This window comes from Chiloscyllium punctatum, chromosome 13, assembly GCF_047496795.1.
Source record: "Chiloscyllium punctatum isolate Juve2018m chromosome 13, sChiPun1.3, whole genome shotgun sequence".
In the NCBI taxonomy this organism is placed as follows: Eukaryota; Metazoa; Chordata; class Chondrichthyes; order Orectolobiformes; family Hemiscylliidae; genus Chiloscyllium; species Chiloscyllium punctatum.
The window spans coordinates 99,437,097-99,462,033 of NC_092751.1; the positions used below are offsets into that span (position 1 = coordinate 99,437,097).

Here is a 24,937-nt window from a genome sequence, read left to right on the forward strand (position 1 = left end):
TCCTTTAAGGAGGGAAACCTGATGATTGTTCCTGGTCTGTTCTGCATGTGAGCCCAGAACCACCGCTGATCCTTAACTGCCCTCAGGAAATTATGAAAAGCTATAATAAGTTCCTGTCTAATGGTGGCTCCATCACACAACTGCAGGCAGTTCAAGAACATAGGCCTTGGGAACTGGCAGTCAATGATTTGCCCGAAATCCATCCCACCTCTCTTCCCCACCCCCTGAGTAAAAAAAAATAAATCTCTGTTTGACTGTGGATGCCGAGAAAAGAGGAAGGAATTTCTTCCATTCTCTGCTACCTGTTTTCTAATTTGGCAAGTGAATGTGGTGTTTTGTGATGTGAATGAGACATATTTATCAGTAGTAGCACAGGTTAGAACAACGACTCAGCAAGATGATCTGATGAATAGCTGAGAGACAGAGACCTTGAATCTGTCAGATTCAGTCTGCTGGATTTTGACAGATTTGTAATGCTCAAAGGTTGTCTAGTCTGCTAACCATCAGTAGTAAAGCTTGCACATGAATAGTGGTACATACTGGAGAGCTCCCAGTCATTTGTGATATTTGCGTGGAGCTAATAATAGCAGGAAAGATAGAAATAGTGAAAATTGAATCCTGGTCAGCTTTAACTAGCTATAGGTAATTCCTGTTTTTTCAGCATGGAAGGGGCGTGCTATAAGATTGCTGAAGGTTTTGAAGAAAACTGTAGGAGTTTGTATAGATATTCTTAGCTATCAGGGTTGAAAGATATTGGATCATTTCAAAACCTCCAGCTTCATAGGAGATGGCACTAATGGAACCAATGAGGTTGAGTCTACATGGAGAAATAGCAGCCACACTGGTTTGCAAGCGGTTTTTTTGGACTGAAGAAGTGTTGCTGTGTTGCGCCAATTTTGTGCATGACCTCTGCAATTTATATGCAGGTCTGACTTGGAGCTTCAGTTCAAATGTTACCATCATGAAGACCGACAGATGAACACAAACTGGCCAGCATCTGTCCAGGTCAGTGTGAACGCCACTCCCCTCACCATCGAGAGAGGTGACAACAAGACCTCTCACAAGCCTTTGCATCTGAAGCATGTCTGTCAGCCAGGAAGGAACACCATCCAGATCACAGTCACTGCTTGTTGCTGTGTAAGTATGATCAAATCTTTTTACTTTGTCCTAGTTTGTGTCTTTGTAAAAAATATCTCCTTTTCTGGTGTGTCTGTAGGTCTCCTGATTATCTGCTCCAAGGTCTTTTCATATACTTCTAGGATGGACATGAGTTGTTCTCAGGAGCAGTTGGCCTCCAATCTCCTTTCTTCACTTCAAGCCCATTCTTGTGGGCTTGGGGAACAGCAGTAAGAAACATTCTTACTGAGTTTGCTTTGTGCTGTGCAGCATCCACTTGGACTGTGCCACCAACTGGCATTCTTCCTTGGAAAGAAAAAAATAAGTACAGTTGGATGATTTGAGAATTGCAGCACCATTTTAAAATGACGTTGTTTTAAAAATAATTGCATATGTCAGAGTGAAGCATGTTTTTGTTATACTAGTCCCACACTCTTGAATGATTACCTTAGTTCTCAATCTACTACTTATCATATCAGTGCTCATGGAGAATTTCCTGCTGTCTTACTTGCTCAGCTGCTTAATGCTACACTGGCTACCGGTCTCCACCATCTGCCAATATTTTTAACAGAACTAATGTCAATTCTCCATTTGCTATGTTATTCTTTCTCTGCATTGGTATGTGATATAATACTCCCCACGTAGTCACAGTAGCCTGGAATTTCCGGTCAGAGAGATGTACTCAACAAGCTGCTTTGAAATGTATGATTTTTTTTTATGCAGCCAGCAGTTTACTCCCAAACTTTCTGCCACTCTTAAGAAACTGAGGACAGGTAAAAATCAGCTTAAACAATTCCTGGGAAAAATACAGAAATAAGATTGTGCATCTCTCCTTTAAGGATGGAAATCAAAGTTTGAAGCCGTGTAACTATCATTCATGCACCTTGTGCAAAGCAGATATTTAAGATACTGCAATCACTGAAGCTTTCCGACTGTTAATGTAATGTAACTCATTCTCATTCCTTAAAGATTGCACTCAAAGAAGCAGAGAACTCAACCCAGATCTCACCAAGGATAAATAAGGAAAATTGCTTTCACAAAAATCTTTTCTCTTCAGCCCAGAAAAGTTGACGTGTTATTTTATACCCAGTTTAAGCCAGCAGAAAAAAATTATTTTTGCAATCACTAAAATGGCTCCAGACATGCCCTACTCACATTGCTTGATAAATGAGTAGAAAGGACAAAGAAATTTGGGTGTAACTTAAGTAAGTGTGGAACTAAACAGATGCTGAATTTGCTCCATCTTTTTATGTTAGCAATCAGCTCTGTGCCCCAAAATACAAACATACAAATTAGGAGCCATAGCCAACCCATCAAGTCTGCTCCACTATTCAATAAGAGCATAGCTGATCTGATTGCAACCTTAACTCCATGGTCCCCTGGTAATTTTTCACCCTCTTGCTGAACAAAAATCTATCTAGCTCTGCTTTAGAAATGTTAGGGTCTTTGCTTCCACAGCATTGTTCAAGGAAAGAGTTCCAAAGATTCACCTCATCAGTTTTAAATGGGTAACCCTCGGTTTTGAACAGGGACTCAGAGTTCAATATTCTCCCATAAGATCCCTCATGATCTTTTCAATCACGTCACATCCTGCTCTTCGAAACACCAGTAGAAATAAGCCTGGCCTGTCCAACCTATCTTTGGAAGGCAACAGTGTCAGAGGCTAGGAGCCTTGCAACAAATAACTCACCACCTGAATCCCCAGATCTGTCTATTACCTGTAAGGCACAAGTCAGGAGTCTGAAAAAATTCTCACTGCTTGCTTGGACCAGTATAACTCCAAAAACACTCAAGAAGTTTGACACTAACCAGGACAAAGAAGTCCATTTGATAGCACTGTATCCACAAACTTTCCCTCCCTCCACCATGGAATTTCAGTAGTAGCAGTGTGTGCCATGTATAAGATGCACTGCAGAAATTCACCAAAGGCTCCTTAGCACCTTCCAAACCTACAATCACTTCAATCTAGAAGGACAAAATATTGCAGATAAGTGATACACCACTATCTGCAAGTTCCCCTCTGAACCATATACTATCCTGACTTTTAATTAAATCACTATTCATTTAGTGTTGCAAGGTCAAAATCCTGGAACTCCCTCCCCAGTGGCATTGTGGATCCATTTTCACCAGATGGACTGCAGCAAGACACCACAACCACCTCAAGGCCAACAAGAGATGGGCAATAAATGCTGCCCCAGCAAACAAACCCACATCTCAAGAAAAAGTATTTTTAAAAAATCCCATGCCAGATATTCATCTAATAATCCTTCTCTAAACTGCTTTCAACTCATTTTCATCCTTTGTTAAGTAAGGAGACCAAAACTGTACTAGTATTGGTCAGAGCCAGAGCCCTGTTTAACTGAAGTGCAACCTCATTACTTTTATCGTGAATGAACTGAATACAAATGTTAACATACGAGTACCTGCTTACCAACTTTTTGTAATAGATACACAAGGACACTTGGATCCCTTTGCACCTAGGAGCTCTGCAATATCTCACCATTTAGAAAAATGCTTTTTTTATTGTTCCTGCCAGAATGAACAATTCATTTTTTTCCACATTATACTCCATTTGGCATATCACCCTGCATATATCTTTTTATAGCTTCTGTCTTTTTCACAATTTACTTTCTTATCTATTTTCACACCTCAGCATATTTGCAACAAAACTTCAGTCCCTTCATGCAAGTAATTTATCTAAATTGTAAACTGTTGAAGTCCCTGTGGCACATCACTCTTCACATCCTGTCGTTCTAAAATAAACACACATTCACGCTGACTGCCTGTTTCCTGTTAGTTATCCAACCCTCACATACCTTTGGCTGTATTTTTGTGGAAAATTATAATTCCTCATTTAAAATACAATTGGTAAAAGTTGGTATCTAAGTGTAGGTAACAGAGAGTTAAAGGAAAATCCCAGTTCGTTATCTGATGTAGAATATGTTGAGAAAGACATAGTAAGAGAAATTGGGAAATAGTTTTGAGGGATCTGCATAGAGACAATAAATGCTGTGTGTGTTTTATTTCTTATGAATTTTATCCTGCATACACATTTTCAGTTGTGCCATCCACTGTGTTCAAGTTTTATTATTAGTTACTCATAGATTTCCAAAGATGTTTCTTGTTGCTCATTAGATCATATGATGTCTTCAAGTGTAAAGAGCATTACAATGTATTATGCACAACATATTACTTTGTTGCTAAGCTTTGTGTAATCTAACTTGAGCTGTTAGTCATTGATCTCTATAGTCTACTTAATTTGATACAGCCTGAAGTTGGTTACTGGTGATGTGTGAGCTTTACAGCAACAACTGTACAGCACTTGTGTTTGTACATAAAAACCAAAAGAACTGCAGATGCTGTAGAGCAGAAATAAAAATAGAAATTGCTGGAAAAGCTCAGCAGGCCAGCATCTGTGGAGAGAAATCAGAGATAACATTTCAGGTCAAGTGACTCTTCCTCAGAACTGGATTCCTACTGTAAAACCAGCAATTTCTATTTTTGTCTCATACTTTATACATTCGAACACAGCTGTGTGTGTGTCAGAGGAAAACACCATGAAATGACTGTCTACTCATATTCAAAACTTCCAGTACATGGAACTTGAAAGTGTGGTCTATGCTCCTAAAACTGTTAAATGAAGAAATAACGTTGAGTCCTGCCTGTGAAGAGTAATTTCAAAACTGTTTTGGTTCAGTTCCTGCTGCTGGTTGGTAATTGTGAAAATTCCTAATCTTGCTCAGTGAGGCAGAAGTGTGCTGGCATGTGAGAGAGTGATGACTAACAAACATTCCTGCCAAAAGAAAAGCTTTTTGGGGAGCAAATGATGGATTCATTTGTATCAGTAAATAGCTTGCACACAGCATGTGAAGTAAGGGATACTGGCTACACATTTAAGATCATTGATTTTTAAAAAAAATTTTTTTTGTCAGATTTATGAATCTGTAACATATTTATCATCTTCAAAGTGCCATGTGTGGTAGAGTTCTACTGAGGTACAGCTTTATCTGTTGCCTGGGGAATAATCTGATATGTACTACTCATTGGAAAAAAATATCCTTATGCTTCCTGAATGTCATTGATCCCATTGCTCTCTCTCTCTCTCTTTCTCTCCTTTCAGTCGCACTTGTTTGTACTTCAGTTAGTGCACAGACCATCAGTCCGCTCCGTGCTTCAAGGCTTGTTGAAGAAAAGGCTTCTCCCTGCTGAACACTGCATCACAAAAAGTAGGTGGACAGGGATAGTATTTTACATTTAATGGGTATACACTTTTTAAAAATCTTTTTCAGGAGTTCTTGCCTCATGCATTGCAAAGAGGTTATAGTCTTTTCATCACATTGACATCTGAATGAACAAAGACTATTAGACTTACCCAATGCACTGACATGTCTTCAGAATAACTGTGCTCCAGTAGCCTCTTTCGATGTTTTTTCAGATAATTCCAAATGACAGCAGAGAAAATTGGTTGAGGGAAACCAAGTGGAAGCCTTGCTACTGCCCAAAATGAAAATATACAAATGTACAGTTTCTTTATCTAATATTTTAGGTGACACAAGGGCAGAACGGAAGGAGATCAGAAAATTGGTTAAGGGGATAGATTGGAATGGTAGGGACTGTTCTCCTTAATGAGAAGGTGGCTAAGAGGAGATTTGGTAGAGGTTTTCAAAATCGTGAGAGGGGGCTAGATAGAGTACATAGGGAAAATACCTTCCAACTCATGAAATGAATCAAGAACAAGAGAGCATAGATTGAAAGCAATTTGCAAAAGAAGAAAATGTACTGTGAAGGGAAAAAGGCTTTTTCACACACACAGCGGTTCAGTCTGGAATGCACTGTCTGGAAGTGTGGTGAAGACAGGTTCAGTTGAGGCGAGAGTGATGATTATTTAAATAGAAACAAAATGCAAGGGTATAGGAAAACGTAGGAGAATAGCACTAAATCAAGGTGCTTTTTGGAGAGCCAGTCAGGTACACCGGGCCGAATGGTCTCCTCTGTGCTGTAACAATTCTGTTCTAAGCTATCAGTATTTTTATGTGATGAGGTAGAGTTGTATGCGAATCACATATGGACATAGTCTTTTTAAAGGATGTATATAATCTATCAGGTGTGGATTAATGGTGTCCTCGTAAACGTCTCTGATTATTTCACAAAGTAGAAAGGAAAATTGAGGCCTCTGTGTTAATTTTGCTATTGGGTAACCTTATCAGCTTGTGTGCCATAAATCGGAGAGATCAGTTATTCACAGTTGACCATAGACCCAATGTGTTTAATTTCTCTTGGGGGTAATTTGAATGGCCTCTTCCAAGACTGACTGACCTCCATTGCTGTTCACAATCTCTTGCTCAGTCTCACACATCAGAGCTGACTAACCTGAGGACTTTAAGAGAAGTTGATTATTATAGAGCCTGCCTTTGAAAGGACAGCAATTTGAAAAGAAACAGAAAAGGACCTTTCTTTGGGCTAATGGTGATCTGTTGTGGAAAATGTATGCCATGTGACTAGGTCAAAGCCAACGCTGGCATACTTCACTCTGCCATTAGATGTTTGCTGCAGAGTGAGCTATCAACCATTGTTTTTAGATAGAAATTATTTCCACTTCCGTCATGAAGATAATCATTGACAAGTTTGTCTATGGCTTCCTTCCCTAAGAATTGATGTGCCCATTATACATTTGTGAGTCTTGACGATGACATGGTTAGCAGATCTGAGCTCTTACCCAGTTTTCACACATGCGTACTAGACCAATTAGCTTTACTGTTAGAATAGAAGATTGTCACCAAGTTGTTTCTCACACTTGACTCAAAAGTCCACATCAGAATTTGAATCATATGGTCCTGTGTAGCGCTGGGACAGAAACTGAGTTTTTAAGACTCCTTGGGCATTCCCTTAGCCTCTTGCCAGGTGAGAGATCAGAGAAATGTCACACAAATCCCAACATCAGCCACATTTGTCGCTTGGAAGAGACCTTCAGATTTATGTCCAACATTTTGCTTTTAAACAACTGTAATCAGATTGAAAGGTCAAATTGAGTGAGATGTCAGGTACTGGAATAATATGGTGACTGGAATAATACAGAATTCTGGCAGAATCATTTCATTTGTTGTCAAGAATAAAAGGTGTACTTGTTTTGAGAGTATATTGCATCTGTCTCTGTGACAGTGACACCACTAATAAATTCCATGTTGTTAACCAGTAAAAAGGAACTTCAGCAGTGTGGCAGCTTCCTCGGGCAGTGCTACATTAAACGGAGAAGATGGAGTGGAACAGACAGCAATCAAGGTGTCCCTGAAATGTCCCATCACGTTCAGGCGGATCCAGCTACCAGCGAGAGGTCATGACTGTAAACACGTACAGGTTAGTATTCCCGCCATCCTGTCTTTCCCTGTGTATTGACAACCTTGTATGATCAGGGATTGTCACTTAATCAGATTCATTTAATGCTAACATGGTTGTTAGGTGAGAGCTAGATTATATCTGATAGGGTGATTTACCAGCTTAAAGCTAAAATTGGAGAGCTGACTAACTGAGTGCGAGTAACCCATGGTGTGGAGAATTTGTGAGCAGTCTAATCTTGACTAATGTTTCAGATGCTCTGTGCCAGTATGCATTGATAGGATTTTCTGTGTCATCCCTTGTTACTACAGTGTTTTGATTTGGAATCGTACTTGCAACTGAACTGTGAGAGGGGAACATGGAGATGCCCTGTTTGCAAGTAAGTAAAATAAAAGCAATACTCCAGATGCTGGAAATTTGAAACAAAAGCAGCAAATGTCTAGCAGTCTCTGTGGACCGAGAGATTGAACCATTGTGAGAGAAATGTGCATCTTCACCCAAGAAATGCCATGATGTTTGTTCGCTGCTTTGGGATGCTTTTTTTAAAATATTGCTTCCTTTTAGATACAACAATTTGTAGTTCCATAGCTCGAGTGGATAAAACATAACATTAAAAACTTTCCTTTAATGCTGCATGTTGGTTTGTGAGACAGGCTGCAGGATGGGTCTGCCTTTCCAAAATTCCATGATGCTATTCCAACATGAGTAGGAAATTCTCCCAGACATCCTGGCCACTATTCCTTCCTTCAATACTGTTAAAAGGTTAACTAGTCATTTATGTTGCTGGGGTTTGCCCTGTTTGTTGATATAACAGTGCAGTAACTTGCTAAGGGATAAAATGAAATGCTTTATTAGTGCGAGGTATCATTTTTCCTTGTTAAGTAAAGAGGGACACCAGTTTGCGCAGAATCCTTACCATTTCTCTGTTGGGTCTATCCAAGTTTCTGTTTTTAATAGCACAGAAAAATTACCCATGGGAATTCTCAGTTAAATGTGGAGATTTCTTTATCCCCACGGGAGATTAATTTGAGTGATGTGCATAAAACACAGTGGAGACCATTTTCTGCTAATGTTTGTTTTTCCTCCCTGCTCAATTCAGTAAACAGTAACAGATAGAACATCTGAACACAAATAATTGCTTGTCACAGAGTCATTACAGTATGGAAAGAGTCCGTTTGGCCAATCAGGTCCACGCTGGCTCTTTATAGAGTCCCTTTCTTCTAGTCTAACCCCTTGACACCGCAATTTTGCTCTAAACCCCTCTCGATTTCGAGAGTGAGTTCCTCCATGTTGACATTAGCCAGGACATGTTTATTCTGCAGGTTTTTGTATGTTTGCCAGACTACATTTCCATCAAAAGTCTTCAATATTCAACTCCAAAACTTGTGTGGTGCAATGGTTGATCTTGGGTTTTTATTCACTTCGGCAGAAGTTTGAAAATCAAAAATCTCCCAACATCTTCAAAGAATTAGCTTTTCATTGTTCTTCTGCCATCAAAAACTCTACAACAAAGAGGCCATTCAGCCCATTACACGCCAGCTTTTAAAATTATTCAATTCATCATATTTCTTTGCTCTTTCATCACAGACATACAATGTCTCCTTTTCAGTTATTTGTCCAGTTTCCCTTTGAAATTATTACCAAATCTTTTTCCACCACCTTTTCAGGAAGTACGTTCCGGATCACAGGTGGTCATGTAAGCGCAATCCACATTCCAATTGTCCCATATCTGCCTCTGTTAGCCATTGACCCTCCTCTGAATGGAGTCAACTTCTCTCCACACACCCTATCAAAACTCCTGCTAGTTTTAATTTCAAAGAAATTGAGTGATTGTTGCACTTCATCCTAAAATGATATGTGTCCGCTTTTGTAAGGAAGTTACAGACAATATTTTTTTCTTTCGATGACAGTAAAACAGCTCTCCTGGAAGGACTTGAAGTTGACCAGTACATGTGGAGCATCCTATCCAACATTCAAAAGTAGGTTTTCCTAAAGGTGGTTCCTCTTTTGTCTGGTTGTTGTGAAAAGCAAATTGAGTGCAGCCGCCTGGTCTTTTTAGGAATTCCACAATTATAAATGAGGATGCTTTTATCTTCCATCTGTGGAGGCAATGGCAGCCATGACTACCACAACTTGTTCTAACATGGCAGAACATGTGAAACGTGCTGTATAACTCCATGACTCAATAATCCCTTCCAGAAAGTCAAAGGGTCTTCTCTTGGTGTGCTGGCTAATGTTTGAGAGATAAACAACATGCATGCAAAGAGGATTATCTGGTAGCAGAGCTTATTGCTATTTGTGAAATCATGCTGTTCACAAATTGGCAGCTGTGCCTTCAGAATTTACTTTCTTGATCATGTGCTATCCTGCAATCATGAAACCTGCTATTTAAATGCTCTTACCCTCAAATACAAATCACATTTACCATATCCCTTCCAAAAGTCTAAATTCCCATCTGTTTAAATTATGTTTGATTGAGAAGTAACATCCAGAAATCCTGATCTCATCTGACACTGGATGCATGTAATTTAGAGTACCATTTGTGGTGTTGCCACTAAATTTGAGCTCTTTTTAAACTTGTTTATCCAGTATTCCTATGCAGATGTGTTGTAAACTCTCTACTCATCTAAAGCTATTTAGAGACTAGTACTATCATAAATTTCCTGCTTCAAGTTCAGAAGAAGCCAGCGTGATCTGGCAAGCTTTCTTCTTGTGGGTGAAAGGTTGAAGATCAGCTGGTATAAGACATTTCTCATTTGTTAACTGATAGGTACCTGCAGGAAATAAGCAATTACTTTAAATATTTTGTAGTAGCTATTTGTTAAGTCTCCTCTGTATCACTCCAGCTCAGAGTTTGAAGAGGTCACCATTGATCCAACGTGCAGTTGGAGACCAGTTCCACTGAAGTCTGATATTCACATCAAAGATGATCCAGATGGTCCACTGTCCAAGAGGTTTAAAACGATGAGTCCCAGTCAGATGATTATGCCAAATGTCATGGAGATGATTGCAGCTCTGGGACCCGGACCTTCACCATATCCTTCTTTACCTCCACCACCGGGAGGCAACAGTGGCAATGAATATGGCAACCCAGGTAGGTTCCATCATGAATTTAGAATTTAATTATTCATCCATACATATCATCGGCATTGCATTTATCCAGCTTCCTGGGGTACTAAATAAAGCTGTTGTCAAGAGATTTTATTTTAAGTTCTTCTCAACTGTGATATCTGTACAGAATTATTATTTTTTTCATTCTGCAGGTTAATATGTGTCTTTTGTATGTGTCAAAAGCATTAGTGTGAGTGTATTTTGCTTGTTGGAATCTTTCATTCCAAGTCCCAGTGTACCAGACGCAGAGATAGACATTGCAATCGGGCCCAAAGAAGAGCAACTTCCCATCTTCCAGCTGGATTCTAGAATGTTATAAACAGTCAAATAGATAGTGAACCTTAATTCAAGACTGGATCCCAAACATAGAGGTTTGCTTCAGGTAGATTTCAAGATACAACAAATAGTAGATTATCAGTTAGATGATCACTGAAGCACCATAGCATACAAGGGCTATGGGCCAGGTGCTGGAAAATGGGACTAGAATAGATAAGTGCTTGATGACCAGCATGGACACACAGCTAGCACAAACACTGTGGGCCAAAGGGTCTCTTTCCATGCTGTAAAACTCTATGACTCTAAGTAACATAAAGATGCAATGTCATTCTGAGGAGCAAATGCACCCAATTTTATAGGTCCTACATATGTAAGTAGGGGCTGACCAACATGTATGTAATGCCTAGATTAAAAGTAGTTGAGGCTGAGATCCCTTTAAAACAATTGGATAAGTATCTGTTGCAATTAGGTTTGGTTACTGGGAGGTTTACCCTGTAGATTGAAAGTGTCAGACATATTTGTCGCAATATGATTCCTTTGCTCTGGAGAACAAGGTACAAGAATTAAAGAGAGGAAGTGAGAGGGTGGCTGAATATTTTTTAAAAAGATATTTCTTTCAATACATCAGGCAATGAATTGAGTGGATGGAGTGATTCCCAGTAGAATACATTGTATACGACTTATAAATGGAAGACATTTGATGAGTCTTGCCACCCATATCCACCTTATGCATTTTAGAATTGCAGTGAATATACCAAGTTAAGGGCATATGATCTTTACATGACCATCAAGAGGCTGAATGATCTGTGAACATATCAGAGCCATGCTCACAGCTATGCTCAGTTAGCTTACATGTTTGACTGGCATCATATAGCAGGAATCCTAGCCATTTTGTTTTGTTTCATTGGTTTAAGAGCACCAAGACCACTTGTAGAGTCCTGACTACCACCTCAGTTCACAAAGGTTATGGAATATCTCAACTTGCCTGGATGGGTGCAGCTCCTACGGGTAGAGCTCAACTCCCTTCAGGACAGTCAATGCCTTTGACATTCACTCCCTCCACCATCAACGCACAATAGGGGAGGCAATAGCCTAGTGGTATTATCACTGGACTGTTAATGAAGAGACCCAGGTAATGTTCTGGGCACCTAGGTTCAAATCCCACCACAGCAACAAATAGCTGGAAATGAAGAGCCTAATGATGACCATAAATCCATTGCTGAGTGTTGGAAAAACCATCTGGTTCACTGATGTCCTTTAGGGAAGCAAACTGCCATCCTTACTTGGTTTGGCCTACATGTACCTCCAGACCCACAGCAATGTGGTTGGCTCTTAACAATTAGGGATGATTAATAAATGCTGGCCTTGCCAGCGATGCCCTCATCCCGTAAAATAATTGAAAAAGACCCAGTGAGAGCGGTGCATATCATGTATGAGATGCACTGCAGCAAATAACCAAGCCTGCTTCACCAGCATCTACCAAATCTGCAATCTCTACCATGTACAAGGGCACGGGCAGCAGATACACAACCTGCAAATTCCCGTCCAAGCCATACCCCATCCTAATTTGGAACTTTATTGCCATTCCTTCTGTGTGACTGGCTCAAAATCCTTGAACTCCCTTCGTAATAACAGCTACTTAACACTCCGACTGCTTGGACTGCGGCAGTTTGAGATGGCAACTCACCATAACCTTCTCAAGAGCAGCGACAAATGGGCAACAAATTCTGGCCCGTCCAGCTATGCCTGCATACTGAGAGAGTTTGATTTTAAAAATGTTATGCTGTACTGAGCGTCAGCTGGAAATTGAACTGAAGGTATCCTGGTCTGGAGTGGATGCAAAGTAATGAAGTCCATTTCTGCGCCAGACCACATTTAGACTTGTGTCATAGCATAGGTGTAGGGGCTGAAGGAAGTCATTGCCTGATAAATGTGTATGAGAGAAACAGATACAAAATCACAGACCAAAATCTTCAGTGTTCCGCTGTCAAAATATGAGAGAGCCACATTACCTTGTGGCATTGAGAACATTGTGGCATCGAGAACAAAAAGTGAAATATTAACAGTCCTTAATGCAAAGTGTCAAACTGCCCTCTGCTCAGAGCTGCAGACTAAGAGGAAGTGAAAACTTATTCCAGCATGTCACACTTTGAATATACTGTTGGGAGGTGGCCAAAAAAAATAGTTTGGTGGTTTATTAAAAAAGAAAAAAATGGTTCTGAGTTTTTCCAAAATGATTGAGATTTGCATCATTTAGCCCATGAGTTTCTGTCCACCTCTTGAAATGTTCATTTTTGCAACTGGCAACACAAGGTCTACACAGGGAGGAGAGGGGAAGCTAATATTCCATTTTGTCGGAGCTGGGTTTTTTGTTTAGGATGCACCAATTTCTCTGAGCCAGCTTCAGTCCTGAACAGGATGCAGATTGTTTTGAGAAGGCAGACTTGTTAATAACACTGTCATAATCCTCCCAAAAGGTAACACTTACCCCAGCCATGGGAACTTCGATTTCCCACATGGCAACCCTGCTGGTACTTCTGTGAACGACTTCATGCATGGGCCCCAGTTGTCGCACCCTCCAGACATGCCCAACAGCCTTATGACTCCTGACAAGCCTCTCAGCCACTCCATGCCTGACCAGGTAAGTGATGCCATTTGTGTGCGTCTCTCCCCTTCTGTTTCAAACAATGACCTTTTGCATTTGCACTTGGGATGCATTCAGCCTAAACAGTGTCCAGTGTGGGAGACCTGTGCTTGTGACAGTATTCCAAACCAACCTATGACAGATAGGGAGCACAGATGTGAATTATGTTAATGGGACAAGGTGAGATACAGCAAAGATCAAAGCACTGCTGATAATCCCAGAGGGAAACGTTGGAAAGTAATTTAGTGAATTTGCCACCCAAAGTCCTCTTAACTAACTCTCTGCAAATATTCCTGTCTGGTTGTGTTTCTGAGTGTGTAATGTGGCTTGGAATGTTTCTATACAGTACTGACATTTTTCATCTGCCTTGTTTTTATTTCTCTCTCCATACAAATCTGGTCTGCTTTTGTCTGTGCTTACTTCACTGTTATTTCACACAAATGGAATACAAGGGCAACTAGCACTTTATGTTGTTAAAGTTGCTACAAACATCCCATTGTTTTGTCACTCACAGGGAGCGCCAGACGGTTACAAGTCACCTTACCAGGTTGACAATCTTTTACACAGAATGTGTAAAAATAAAACTACAGAAGGTTCATAAAAAGTCTCCCCAATCTGGTGAAGCTCAGCCTTTCCCACCTGAGCAATACTTCTGGTATTGTTGGATGGGCTTGTTCATCCCACCCATGCCAAAATAAAATTGGGTTGGATCCTGTGTATTCTCTTAACTCAATAATTGTATTGAGGAGCAGTCTGTTCTTCAGGGAAAAATAAAAGACCCTGATGGTACTATGTTGAGTATGGAGGTTTTTGCTGCAAACTTTCATTTCTCAACACCACATCAAAGGCAGAGATCTATTTACTTATCTGTCCTCTGATGTTGGAAAGCTACAGCTATCATAATGGAGCTTCCCTGAAAAAATAATCTGTTTCTACCTCCACACACACTCGCACACAAACACACACGTACATACACACAGGGAGAAAGGGTGTTTTTCAGAGAGGTTGGCGTTTTGGGAGCAAGGAATATCTTCAACTCTGCAGTATTGAGCCCAATGTGAAATCTGTTGTTCACGTCAGGACAGGAGAGTGGCAAGACTTGTTTCATGACACACAAGCAGTAACTAACAAAAGACTTTGTAAAGCAAGTACTTGTATCAGCGTTCTAGCGAATCTGTGTTAGAGATCATATCCCCTTCTCAATGCCTACCCATAGCGACTGAATAGAAGAACCTGTACAGAGGTTTAGTAAAATGTCCATAATATTTTTGCAATGTTATTTGCTAAACATTATTTTCAAGGGTAGATCACTATTAATATTTCTCACGTTTCCTCAGAAAGTGGTTTAGGAAGGATCATTTTTGGTTTGGGGCGATAGTTTATTTGCAAGTTCATTTCAGGCAAACAAGAAGGATACTTTCTGTTTAAGATGACCCATTAAGAGCTATTGTGAGGTACCATTGATGGTGACTGAGAGAGGCAAGCATCTACAGCTTCAGTGGTAACATTGGGAGATGTTCACAGTGAATGAGTCTTTAGATGACGCTTTTCTCTCCAGTTGTGGGTAGGTTTTCTTAATCATTCAAAGTGTGATAGTGGTTAGATGTTGCAAGTTAATGCTGCAGAGTTGATTTCCTTCTAAGTGTCCAGTGAGATTCAAAATTTCTTGAAGTGGGGATTGGCTTTCTCTCCTGTCTAATGGCTGGGTTTGGTATTAACATTCTTCAGACATCTTGAGCACTGTACCTTGTGGCCTCACTCTCTCCTGCTTCCTCCTTCGCAGATGCCTCATCCCGGCAGTACTGATCAGTCCCATAGTTCCATGCAGCAAGGTTTGCACGCACTTCACCCCAGCAGCCAGTCAGGGCAGCCATTACACCACAGTGGTCCTAGCCAGCAGCCCCGGCAGGCTGGTTCTAGCAACCATCCGCACAGTGATCTGACCTTTCGCCCTTCCTCCACCTTGGAAGGTCAGGCTGGTGGTCAGGGAACGTCCGACATGCCGGAACCCTCACTGGATGTAAGTGTGCGTCATGCTCTCATTTGCCTGCCCCATCCACTGCTAGCAAATTCTGGGCACAGCAAAGCGCCTCATGTCAACATCTTGTTTTATACATTTTTCACATGTTACTTTGTACTGCAGCAGCCTAGGAAGGGAAAAGTTTGCTTGGCTGCCTCATTCACCTGTCTGTTTTAAAGAAATTACTTGATTCATTGTATAAAATGTGTCCATTTGGCTATACAATGAAAGAAAAAGACAGAGATCAGGGACACAATAATTGGTTCACCTTGATCACGAATATTGTCCGTTGAGAACTAGGCCTAGAAATGCACCACAATTTTTGTGAAACATAATTGAAAGGCTCGCTGTACCACAAAAGTGTTCTTAACATGACCTGTTTTTGAACCACTGTTTTTGTTTTAAATTGAACATGGTCGGAGGTGTTTATAAAGCAATGCAGGGGTCACCTGTCATTAACTGGTTCTGGGCATGTTGGTTGTCATGAACTAATGCCCCAGGTCCAGTAGGTCCAGTTTTTTCTCGAGGATCTAGGTAGTGGAATGAGGTAGAATAGCCTCATGGACCCTTGGCCTGAGTTCAGCTCTGCATGAAGGCTGTGAATCTCCACTCGCTGATGTGGATATTCTACCAGAAGTGAGTTGAGTTATTTGTGGTCAGCACAAAGCCACAGCACCAGAGTATCTCATCGTTCACCCAGTTTGATCCTGTCAGAGACCAACATTGATGTCTGCTGTGGAAAATATAGTGGGGCAGGGCCCTCACATTGGAAGTGGGAGGTACAAAGGACTGATACGTGAAACATAGTCAGTGAAAGTTATCAAATTCCTGTCCCTAGATTTGGAAATTACCACCTTCGCACCCCTACACTCAATGATGATCTCTGCTACACAGGATGCAGTCATTGTACATGTCAAATGAAACCTTAGTCCCACTTGACATCCCTCCTAAGGCAAAATCTTCCTTTCAGGATGCGGCTGGCTGTCTCACTTTACCGTCTTTCTGTTCACTTTGTCCACGTAACCGCTCAGCTGTTCCCTTTCGTTTTTCTCACCGGATCTAGCTTACCTTGGTTGTTTTTAACATATTCCTTGTTTTGATTTCCACCACTGTTACCTTTACTGACCAAATTGTGGGTGATTTAAAGTGTTGTCCCTGGCTCTTGAAATGCTCTAGATCTAGAGTGTTCCCTTCAGAGTTGTACTGTGCACTTTGACCCCACAACCTAGGCCACACCTACACATGACAGAGAGGCAGAGTGAAGCAGTAAGGTATGTTACTTCCCAATGACATTCCTCACCTTAATAAGTATAAAAAGGAAGTGAAAATGGTTTTAAAACTGATCATGTTACAGAAACAAATGTTTTGTGGATAATACAAGTCTTTCAGTTTGAAATATTGCCAGTTTTTCAGTGAATTGGATGAGCTTAATGGACTGTTGAGCTTCCCAAGACAAAGGGACAAATTTTCAGCTTGATATCTGGCATTAAGAATTAACCACCCTGTGTGGAAACTGCCGGTTTTAATTTCCATAACAGAGATCAAACTTGTGCACTTCCTGCAGCAGGTGAAGCTTGTTTTACATGTGGGAAAAAAATTTGAAGATTAACCCAGTGAATCTGCAGTGATAAATGTATTAAAAGTTATAACTAAACGTGTGGTGTTCATTGCCAGTCGGCCAATTGGAAAATAACTGCAGGAATTGCTGTATTTGCAAAGTCTCTATCCACCCACATTAATTTGCAACTGCCTGCACGTATTTCCACCTTGGGATGTAGTAGCATGTTTCAGGTGCTACATAAATACAGTTTGCCTAAGGAAGAACAGATCTTCAACTGTATGATTCCTAACCCCCACCCCAAGATGGTCCCATTTAATAATGCTTGTACCATCTCAGCTATTGACCACTAATACTATCAGCAAATAAAAAGTTAGGTTTTCCCCCTCCTGTGAAATGAATAATATCTAATATGGATTTTGGAAGTTCATATAGTTTCAATGAGCAGCCTCTTTTTACTGATCGCATATGCATGTTTTATTTGAAATCTTTACAGCTTTACATTCCTTTTGTGTCAATGCAAGTGAGGGAGCTTGTTAAGTTCTTTCTAGTGGTTTCTAATTTTAAACTGTCCCACTTTTTAAAAAAAAAAAATCCCACTTCGAATATAGAGTGAATATATTCTACTGCTTTTGAGTTTGCCTAGTATAAATGGCTGGCACTGACAGTAAATTCTTGAACACCCCAGTATAGAAAAAAATCTCCTACAGAACTAGAGAATTTAATTCAGATTTAAAATGGGCATTCTCACTTTGATACAAAGTTTTTTTTTAAATCAAAACTAATGGTAAAAACATTTCAGTTGGGTGACAGGATGCATCCACACAAATTTAAATTATTTGCAGGGTTTGCAATAAATATATTGCACTGTAAATCTGAGAAGACTTTGAAATTTCTGTTGCTATTTTGAACAAAAGAAACATAAAATGCTTATGCTTTATGAATGGGAGCTGCGAAAAAGCAGAGATAGTTTGGAACATTATGATCATCTAAATGTGAATTTATTACAATCGCTCAATGCTTGCTAAGTTTGGAATTATAACTAACACATACAACACTAAAAGTTTAATCACCCAACCTCTTCAAAACTTATCTTTGTATAATAGAACACAAAATATAAGTTGAGGCAAAACCAGGGCATTATTGTTGCCATTCACCTTTGCATTTACAGCTCCAATACTCCTGTTTCTTTATAGCCAATATTTGCCTGTCTGTGATTGAAGCATAAAGACATGGAGAATAAGAGCAAGAGTAAACCATTCAGCATGATCACAGCTGATCATGAAACTGGAGTACATTGTTCCTGCTTTCTCCACATACCCTTTGATTCTTCTAGCCCTAAGAACTCTATCTAACTCTTTATTAAAAACATTTAATGTTTTGGCCTCAACCACTTTGTGACAGAGAATTCCACAGGCTCACCACATTTCTCCTCACCTCATTCCTAAAATAACTTTCTCATATCTTTAAATTGTGGCCCTCTGGTTCTGAACTCCCCTGTTATCGGAGACATCCTTCCTACATTTGCCCTGCCTAGTCCTGTTCAGATTTCATAGTCTTTTTTTAATACGATTCCCCTTCATTCTTTTAAACTCCAGTGCGTGTAGTCCTAACAGATCCCAGTCTCTCAACTTACATCAGTCCTACCATCCGAGGAATCAGTCTGATAAGCCATCATTGCACTCCATCCATAGACAGAACATCCTTCCTCTGATAAGAAGACCAAACTGCACACAATATTCGAAGTGTGGTAATACCAATGCTCTGTACAATTGTAGCAATCCTTCTCTACTGCTGTGCTGAAATCATCTCACTATGGAGGCCAACATACCACTTGCCCTGTTCACTGCTTGCTGCATCTATATATTTACTTTCAGCAGATAGATGACAGGTGACTCATGCTTTGCTAAAATCAGTGACTCCACCTAATAACAAAGGATCTAAATTTTTTTTAATGAAAAAAGATTAGATTCCCTACAGTGTGGAAACAGGCCCTTCGGCCCAATCAGTCCACACCGACCCTCCGAAGAGTAACCTACCCAGAACCATTTCCCTCTGACTAATGCACCTAACACTATGGGTAATTTAGCATGGCCAATTCACCTGACCCTCACATCTTTGGACTGTGGGAGAAAACTGGAGCACCTGGAGGAAACCCACGCAGACACGGGGACAATGTGCAAACTCCACACAGACAGGAATGAAACCTGGGACCCTGAATGAGGCTGGAATGAAACCTGGGACCCTGGTGCTGTGAGGCAGCAATGCTAACCACTGAGCCACCAAGGATCTAAATTTAGAAAACGATAGCCAGTGAAAAAGTCAACTTTTTGAGCTGACAGGATTCTTAATGGAACCCAAATGAACCATGGCTTGTGCCATCAGGTCATCTTAAAAAGTCCCCAAACTGTATGGGTTATTGCTTACCTTTATTCACCCAAGTGCTGCCAAGTATGGTACTGTGATCAGGACATCGTGCAGATATTTTAATGACTCTATTCAGATATGTTGTAACACACCTGTAAAGTAGGTGGAACTAGAAACCAGGCCTCCTAGCTCAGACACTACCACTGCACACAAGAACAAACTCCATCCAGTCCACCCCAAAGATTAATCATTTGCTTTTAAGTTAAAGGGAGGAGCATAATATAACAAGTTGGTTTGTTAATTGGGTATTTAATAATGCACCAAACCACGCCCTTGTTAACCTGCTGCAACCATCTTATGACCACACTTGTTTTGTCAGCCTAAATTATCCTTCTATCGGACTTGCGTTACAAACCATAATTTGCAAGTGGGATTATTTCACACAAAATACAAACTAGACTTCACATCATCTGGGTAACTCCAGCAAGAAGACACACTTAGCTGCCTGTTGCTGCAGTATGATGGGGGCAAATTGTTAATGTCTTTGTAAAATCTAATAAAGTGTATTGTTTTGATGACTGTGGTAGAAATTTGTATTAGAAATTTTAGGAAGCACAATGTGCGGCAACCCTGATATTCCAGCAATAGGTTTATTTTTTTGAATAGTAGCATATTCTTGAGCAATGACTTTTTTTTTCCTATTTTGGGTAGACTTGATAACATTGAATTTTTGTCTGGTTCCTTACAGCTTATTCCAGAATTCACAAATCCAGATGAGCTTCTGTCCTATCTTGGCCCTCCTGACCTGCCCAGCAATAGCAACGATGACCTTCTCTCTCTTTTTGAGACCAATTGAAAGCCCGTCCCTTCACACATCCTCACCACGTAGCCACACAAGAAGTCAAAACACCCAATTCTGCAAGAGCTCGTACACTAGATGAAATGATGCACTCCAGGCTCCTCTTGCGTTCAAGATGGTTGAAATGCACCGTCACGTTGACTGAAAGCAGTGTGGGCGGTGGGAGAGGAAGCTTGTTAGGTGGTGCTACCGCTTCACTGGAAACATCATTTATGATTGAATTTTTTTTTATATTATTAAGAAAGGAAAAACCTTGTAGCTTTATCCAGTCAATTTTTGTGAACAAATAGGAAGAATTCCGTTGTGTAAAGTGTCCAGGCACTAAAATCAGGAACACAACAAAGAAAAGGGGAAGAATTGTTATATGCAGGCCAATCCCCACCATGCCTTTCCTCCACCTTCCCACTCCCCATCTTCGATACAAATACTAGAAACAGCTCCTTCGTGCAGCAGCTCCAATGAGAATCACAGAAGATGGACTGAGAGGAGGGATGAACGTAAAAATGTATTTAGGTCAGAATGTAACTAGAAAGCACAACAATGCTGGCCTGAATGACCAATTGGGAATGCATTTACAAAAATGGTGGAAGGGAAGTCTTGGCCTCCATACCTGAAGAATCTTCTTCTATTCCTGTCTATTTCAATACATGTACAGAGATTTTTCCTGTTTGTTCTTTTATCTTTGTTTTGCAATGTAAGAGACTGTTGGCAGCCTGCAAGTCAAATGCAAATATATCCATTCCTTGCAGAGTTTTATTGCAAAGCACAGGTGTCTTGCTGGCATTATCGTGTCAAACCGGCATTCTGTCCATACTCGGCCAGTCATTGAGAGATCTCAATATTTGCAGCTCGGCCTCAAAAGCCAAGTGTCGGTCTTATGATAGTGTGCAAATGTTGGACAACTTGCTGCAGCAATCAGATTGGTGAGCTGGGTAGGATTCACTGCCAAGAAAGCTGGGAACCCTGGCGTTCAGTGGCTGAAGATATCTGCAACATTTTCCTAGTTTGTGTTTTCCCTTGCAGACTTTTCCAAGTCCTGGGAACCACAATCACTGGCCCTACACCAAGGATGTTTTCTCCTTTTACTACACTGACACCTTTTTAACCTGCATGAGCACCACACCTCTTCGGTCCTCATTTTGTGCTGTCGTTTCTTTCTCACACTGTGTTGTTCGATAGTTGTATGACAAGACGGAGGAGAAACCAATACCTGCATGTGTGCGCAACAACTACCCTGCATCTGTGCAGTCCAAATGCAGACTAACTATACCATTTAATTTCATTGAAACTGCATACTCTGCACCTCTCAAAAACTTGTACATTTTTATTCTGCGACACTACCTGTGCTACATAATTGCAAGTGCCAGAGGAATTTGTTGCATTTCCAATTAGTTTTTATTACATTTTTTAATTATTATTACTATTGCTGATCTTTTTTCTTTTCATTGTACAACAAAATGATCTGAAGTTAGCTTGCCACTGGAAGCTTGGACAATGCTTTCATCACCAAAGTCACTAGTTTATTTTACCTACATCTTGCTCCTTCTAAAAGACAAAATCTGATCCATCTCTGCTGTATGTGCATAGTTATGTATGCTAGTTACCAGTACTCAGCTGTAGATATTAAAATGAATGGCTATTTGCCTTTGCTAGTAGCAGTATTGAATCTGTAATCGTCGCGTAGAAAGTTGCCAAGTAATTGAATACATTTGAGGTTCTTTTTCTCTGTCTCAAGTTAAAGGCGATGTTCAGTATGCAAATTGATTATTTTAAAAGGCTATTGTAAATACCTTTGTGAATATTTTAGTAATGTCTTTGATAATATTCAACATTTTCCATGATCAGATTGGTTGTCTTTTTCTGTGGTTTTTAAATTGTGGTCCCACTTTCAAAGAGGATTCTTCTACAGAGTAGAGGAGTATACTTCACCTTGACCCAAAAACTGAAAACATAAAAGATTACAAGTGAAAGTGTTTCCCTCCTTTTCTAAGCCTCTAAGCTCTCAAATGTGTTCCATTAAAGTGGAAAGAGAGAACACAAGACATGAGTGCAGGACGGTTCATTTCTGTTAAGTGAATAATATGTTTCGTTTCTTGAGAATATTAGCAAGTTAACAGTGAGTTTTGACATTCAGTTCTTGGAATTTATTTTACTGTAAGGGAAGTTTCTATATGTAAAATACTGCAATTGTTTTTATTTGTCAAAATAGGTTGGGGGGATGGGCTGTAATCATCATGTAATGTGTATAATTAAAAGATACACAGTTGACTGAAATTTATTACTGTAAAGTTTATTAATAAGCAAGATATACAGATGTGGAAAAGAAAGGAGGGTATTATTTTGGGATTTTCACTTAACAGAAATTTGGGCAGTCATAAGTGCAGATTTGAGTATATTTTTATCTCTGGGTAGGGATGTTGGATAGTTCAAGGAAATTCAATTATAAAATGTTGGCCCTCATTGCATTCTTCTGATTTGAGACGTCTGTGTGATTTGCCCCAACAGGAAAGATACATGAGCTTAGAGGGTGACATTCATCACCAAACCAATTGGCTGTAAGTGTAAATTGACACTTACAGGATCACCAGCTTTGGTTGAGTTGACCTGGTGGCACGTGGCACTTTTCCACTCCACTGCTCCGGTCCTGGCTTCTGCTTATGTGGAAGTAATGAGGCTTCATTCTGCAACCCCTTTTTAGTTTCTTCCCATTTTAAAACGAGCCAGTCCCTTGGTCAGGCAAGGTACTGGTTCATTATTGGGAACTTGTTTGATTGAAACAGCTTTCACAAAAACATAAGGATAAGTGAAGAGTATCCAATGACAAACAATGCACTGCCAATGTATTTTTCCCGAAAAAAAAAGTTCTAACATGTTTTAATGTTATTTTAAAACAAAAGAAATCTGCTGGTGAGTGAGCACTGGTATGTATGGTGTTGAATCTTTTTTAAAAGCTGTTTCACAACTCTAGTTCTCATGGTTTTATAACAGTCATAGTGGTACCCTGGCTGGGAAGGAACCTCCATGATCTTTGAGTCCCCGTTCAGACTTCTGTCGGACAAAGCGGACAGATACCATCGTCTATGGTAAGGGACTAAGGGACATGTGTACATATGTAAATGACAAAGGGAGACATGTTCAATGTAAAGAGAAGTGCGTTCATTTTCCTGAAATGTGCATTGTCTCAACAAGCTTGCAATCCATCAGAAGTGACTGTGTGGAAAATGAATACTGTTTGTTATCTTTCGTGAAGTTCCAGCATTCATTCACCTCTGTAATATACTCTGATCCTTCAAAAGAAACCTTTGTTTTACCTATGTGTAATACTTAGCTTCAGTGTATTATCTAGTAGATCACCTGCATATTTTAAGGTGCTACAAAATTAATGAAGAAAATTGAGGGGTTTAAAAAAAAGATTGTAACCAAATTCATAGTTTGTACAATTTTTGATATCATGATCATTCAAGAATTCAAAAAGGGTACAATCTCTGTGTCACATGCAGAAATGGCCATTGTTTTTTTTCTTTCCGTTTGTACATTGTATGTACAATGCAATCATTTCATACTTTAAACTGGTCAGAAAACTAATTGTGATTTTTAGTCTTGCAAACTGTATGTAGTTAGATGATGTGACAACCTAATATTTATCTAATAAATATGTATTCAGATGAAATGGTGTGCAGCTTGTTAATTTTAAGGGAATGTATGGCAAAGAAAAGAGCAGGAGAAAAGGTGTAGTGAGTTCAAACAAGGTGCTTTCACTCTTGGAACTTGATTGAATACATGTGGTTTAATGGGATGAAAGTTTCCTCTCTCTATGTTTCAAAGAAGCATAGAAAACAGGAGCAGCAGTAAACCATTTGGCCCTTTGAGACTACTCTGACAATCAATATGATCATACCTGTTCATCTGACTCCGTACCCTGTTCCTGCTTTCTCCCCATACCCTTTTGATATCTTTAGCCTTCAGGATGATATCTAACTCCTTCTTGAAAGCATTCAATTTTTCAGTCCCAACTGCTTTCTCTGGTAGAGAATTCCACATGCTCACCACTTGCTGGGTGAAGACATTTCTTCTCATTTCAGATCTAAATGCTCTACACTATATCCTGAGACAGTGACACCCTGGTCCTCAGGAACATCCTTCCTCTGTTTAACCTTGTCCAGTCTTATTTGAATTTTATAGGTTTCCAAGAGATCCCTCCTTATTGTTCGAAACCCCAGTGGATATAGTCCCAATGGATTCAGTCTTTTCAAATGACAGTTCTGCTATCCCAAAAATCCATCCGGTAAACCTTTGTTGTGTTCCCTCCATAGATATAACATCCTCAGAGAGACCAAAACTGCAACCCACTACACCAGGCCCTGTACAATTCCAACAAAACATGCTTGCACGTGCACTCAAATCCTCTCACCATAAAGGCCAACATACCATTTGCTGCCTTTGTCACTGATACACTTGTATGCTTACTTTCAGCGACTTGCGTACAAGGTCACCAAGGTCTCATTGCACCTCCCCCTTACCCAATTCACATTTTGCTACCAACGTGGATAACTGCACATTTACCCACATTATACACATCTGTCTACCATTTGTCCATCAACCAGCATAAATTGGCACTGAAAGTAGAAATTAGGAATTGGAATAGTCGAACGG

The 24,937-nt window shown here is 40.0% G+C and overlaps 1 protein-coding gene across 22 annotated transcripts in view; it reads left to right on the forward strand.

The window, feature by feature from the left end:
• The window catches only part of zmiz1a (zinc finger, MIZ-type containing 1a), a 320,345-nt gene extending 296,391 nt beyond the window's left edge, over nucleotides 1-23,954 (forward strand). For 20 of the 22 annotated variants that reach the window (XM_072583401.1, XM_072583409.1, XM_072583410.1 and 17 more), the window contains 9 exons: nucleotides 927-1,137; nucleotides 5,237-5,342; nucleotides 7,310-7,470; nucleotides 7,761-7,828; nucleotides 9,360-9,428; nucleotides 10,296-10,543; nucleotides 13,314-13,477; nucleotides 15,264-15,500; nucleotides 20,174-23,954. In XM_072583401.1, the coding sequence (XP_072439502.1) occupies nucleotides 927-1,137; nucleotides 5,237-5,342; nucleotides 7,310-7,470; nucleotides 7,761-7,828; nucleotides 9,360-9,428; nucleotides 10,296-10,543; nucleotides 13,314-13,477; nucleotides 15,264-15,500; nucleotides 20,174-20,281 (1,372 nt within the window). In that variant the 3' untranslated portion in view covers nucleotides 20,282-23,954. The remainder of the gene's footprint in view (nucleotides 1-926; nucleotides 1,138-5,236; nucleotides 5,343-7,309; nucleotides 7,471-7,760; nucleotides 7,829-9,359; nucleotides 9,429-10,295; nucleotides 10,544-13,313; nucleotides 13,478-15,263; nucleotides 15,501-20,173) is intronic. The other 2 variants (XM_072583416.1, XM_072583417.1) reach the window with 1 other exon arrangement.
• Nucleotides 23,955-24,937: the final 983 nt, after the last annotated feature.